This window comes from Alligator sinensis, unplaced genomic scaffold (genome assembly GCF_000455745.1).
Source record: "Alligator sinensis unplaced genomic scaffold, ASM45574v1 scaffold1329_1, whole genome shotgun sequence".
NCBI lineage: Eukaryota > Metazoa > Chordata > Crocodylia > Alligatoridae > Alligator > Alligator sinensis.
The window spans coordinates 1197872-1200781 of NW_005842460.1; the positions used below are offsets into that span (position 1 = coordinate 1197872).

A 2910-nucleotide genomic window follows, 5' to 3' on the forward strand; every position below is an offset into this window, starting at 1 on the left:
TGGGGGACCGATCCCCTGGGGGGCCTCGGGCAGCCCCCTGCGGCCGCGGGTGGTGCTGGGGGGGAGGGGAGGTGTTTGGTGCCTGCAGCGGGAGTGGGGAGCCGGCGGCTGCCCCGTCTCACGTCTGTCACGTCCTTCCAGGTGTCAACCTGGGGCCGCTGCTGGAGATGTGCATCGCCATCAACCCCAGGTAGGAGTCTGCGGCAGCCTGGCAGGGCCGGGACTGTACCTCCTCCCCTCTCCCCATCGCCCCACCCTGTCCCCGGGCCCTGCGCGCTCACCGCGCTCCTCTCCCGCAGCATCCTGCCCACCGCCTTCCTGGGCACGGCCGTGATCTTCACCTGCTTCACGCTGAGCGCGCTCTACGCCCGGCGCCGCAGCTACCTGTACCTGGGAGGTGAGGGGGGCCGCGGGGTGGGCCGCGGGCGGGAGAGGGGGGCGGTGCCTCGGGGCTCGCTCACCACCATGTCCGTGTCGCAGGCTTCCTCTTCTCCGGGCTGTCCCTGATGTTTCTCTTCTCCTTGGTCAACCTCTTCGTGGGTTCCACCTGGCTCTTCACGGTGAGTCCTGTCCCTGGGCGTGGGGCCGGGATCGAGCTGGTCCCCAGGGCCTGACACCGTCCCTGCCTCCTCTCCCCACCAGGCTAACCTGTACGTCGGGCTCATGGTGATGTGCGGCTTCGTCCTCTTCGACACCCAGCTCATCATTGAGAAGGCCGAGAGCGGGGACAAGGACTACATCTGGTGAGTGGGGGGGCCGGGGCGATGCGGAGCCCAGTGCCAGGCCCGTCTCCCCCTGACCCCCGTCTCCCCCTCCCCAGGCACTGCGTGGATCTCTTCCTGGACTTTGTCAACATCTTTCGCGAGCTCATGATTATCCTGGGCATGAACGAGGTGAGTCCCTGCCTGCTCAGCCCGGGAGAGGTGACCCATTAGGCAGGATGTGCCTACGGGGATGTGAAGAGCTGCCTGGGGGGGTGTGGGGCATCTCGGGGGCTTGAGATCGGCCTGGGGTGATTCGGCCTCATCTCCTCTTGCAGAATAAGAAGAAGGAGAAGAAGTGAAGTGACTGCTGGAGCCCTTGCCTGCTGCCCCCTGCCCCTGCCCTTACCCCCCGCCCCCCAACGCATTAAAGGGGCCGCGCTCTCTGAAAGAAAAGCGCCCGAGAAGCTTTCATACCCTGTGGGTTTTTCTCTTGTTTGAGCTTTTTCCAATTAGTAACCAGCTGATTCGTGGGTCCCACTGGAGCTTAGCTCCCCTTGTTTCCCCCCGCGCCCCACAGCTCAGGGAGGCCAGCAGCAAACGTCTCCCAAGCGCCCGGCCCTGCTGCCTCGGCTTTGGGCACGGGATCATCCCCAGGTGGATTCCCAGGCACCAAGAAGCTGCAGCTCCCCTGCTGCAGAACCCGTTTCTCCTCCTTCCCCACTTGCCTTGGCCTGAAAACAAACCCAACCGGCCGCACTGCTTCCATGGCCGTGCGGCAGCCCCCAGGCCGTCTCCCAGCAGCCCCTGGAGGGAGCGGGGCTGGCACCAGCTGCCCGGACACATGGCTGGGCACCAGAGAGCCATTGTCTCCTGCCTTGCAGGGCTGCTGCAACCAGCAGGCTGGGGACAAGGGGCGGGTTTGTGTAGCTCCTTCTGCCTCCCTCGTCCCCCATGAGTCCCTCAGCTGCCCTGCCCCGGCCCAGCCTGCTGCCCCGCAGCGGGAGACTAGCACCCAGTGCCGAGGGGAAGAGGGCGGTGCAGCTGCTCCGGCAGGGGGAACAGGTAGGTGCCCTCCCCTCTCCCTGGGCTGCCAGGGTCCAGGACCATAGTACCTGGCCCCTGGCAGCACCAGGTACTGCCGGAAGCCCCGGCCCCCGTCACCAAAGCCAACCTGCACCTCCGCTTGCTCGGGACGAAGGTGCCTCCTCCCCACAGAACCAGTGCCAAGAACGACAGCGTCTGCGACGAGCCTCCTACAGCAATGTCCACCAGGTTTTCCTGCCGTCATGACTGTAATTCTCTCTCCCGTTCTGCCGGCCGTGGCGCCGGCTGCGCAGCCTAAACTCATACTGTGAAGACAAAGGTGTTTTGATTCAGAAATATATGAAGCCTCCAGAGTCTTACTTTGTACAAAAATTGATGAATGAAATAAAAATCCTCAGACTTTAACCTTCATGCACTGCTCACGGCTGGTCCTTGGGGGTGTGGGGACGGGTGGTGGGGAAACCACAGGCAGCGTCTCGGACCACAGGCCCCTGCACCTGCTCCCTGCCCTGAAGAGGGACCAGGCCAAGGCAGGAGGAAGGACCTGTCCCAGAGGGATAAATGCAGCCTGCCCCAAGGCCCCGACCTGGGGCCAGCTGGTGACTGCAGTGACTGCCCAGGAGAGGGGCTTTCCAGGCTGTGGTGCTGAACAGTGTGTCCCTGCCCTGCTGGCTGTGCAGTCGCTGGAGCCCTGCTTCAGGACGGGGATGAGACCACACTTACCCTCCCACAGGGAGGCTCTGTGCCCCACTGCCACCCCCCAGCAGCCTCCTTAGCTGAACCCACAGCCCCAACAACTCTGTGCTTCCAACTTCACCCTGGCTGGTGCCCAGAGGAGCTGGGGTCAGCAGGACATTGACCTAGGAGTTGGCCAAGGAGCTGGGGACCCAGAGCTGCAAGGGACACTCAGAAGCAACCACTTCCATAGTCGCAAGGTCTCCTGGAGCCCAGCAGACCCTCGCAGTGGGGTGCAGCCTCCAAACCCCTTGCTCCCTGGCTGGTAACAGCCCCGAACTGCAGCGCCTGCCCTCGGGACCAAACCAGGACAAACTCACCCTGGGGGTCCTCACATGGGAGTGCTGCAGCTGTGGTGCGGTGGTGCAGTGCAATGTAGTGCAGTGTGGGAGCACCCCCCCCCCCCCCGCGGGGGGGGGGGGGGTTG

At 64.4% G+C, this 2910-nt stretch overlaps 1 protein-coding gene across 1 annotated transcript; it reads left to right on the plus strand.

Annotated features, from left to right (window-relative positions):
* Positions 1 to 20: 20 nt before the first annotated feature.
* Positions 21 to 2159, plus strand: TMBIM6 (transmembrane BAX inhibitor motif containing 6; the record flags this gene model as incomplete). Its single annotated transcript, XM_025212403.1, has 6 exons — positions 21 to 190; positions 300 to 397; positions 481 to 560; positions 643 to 743; positions 821 to 893; positions 1040 to 2159. Coding segments are annotated over 6 exons (546 nt in total), but the record flags the coding sequence as incomplete, so codon positions are not given.
* Between the last annotated feature and the right edge of the window lie 751 nt (positions 2160 to 2910).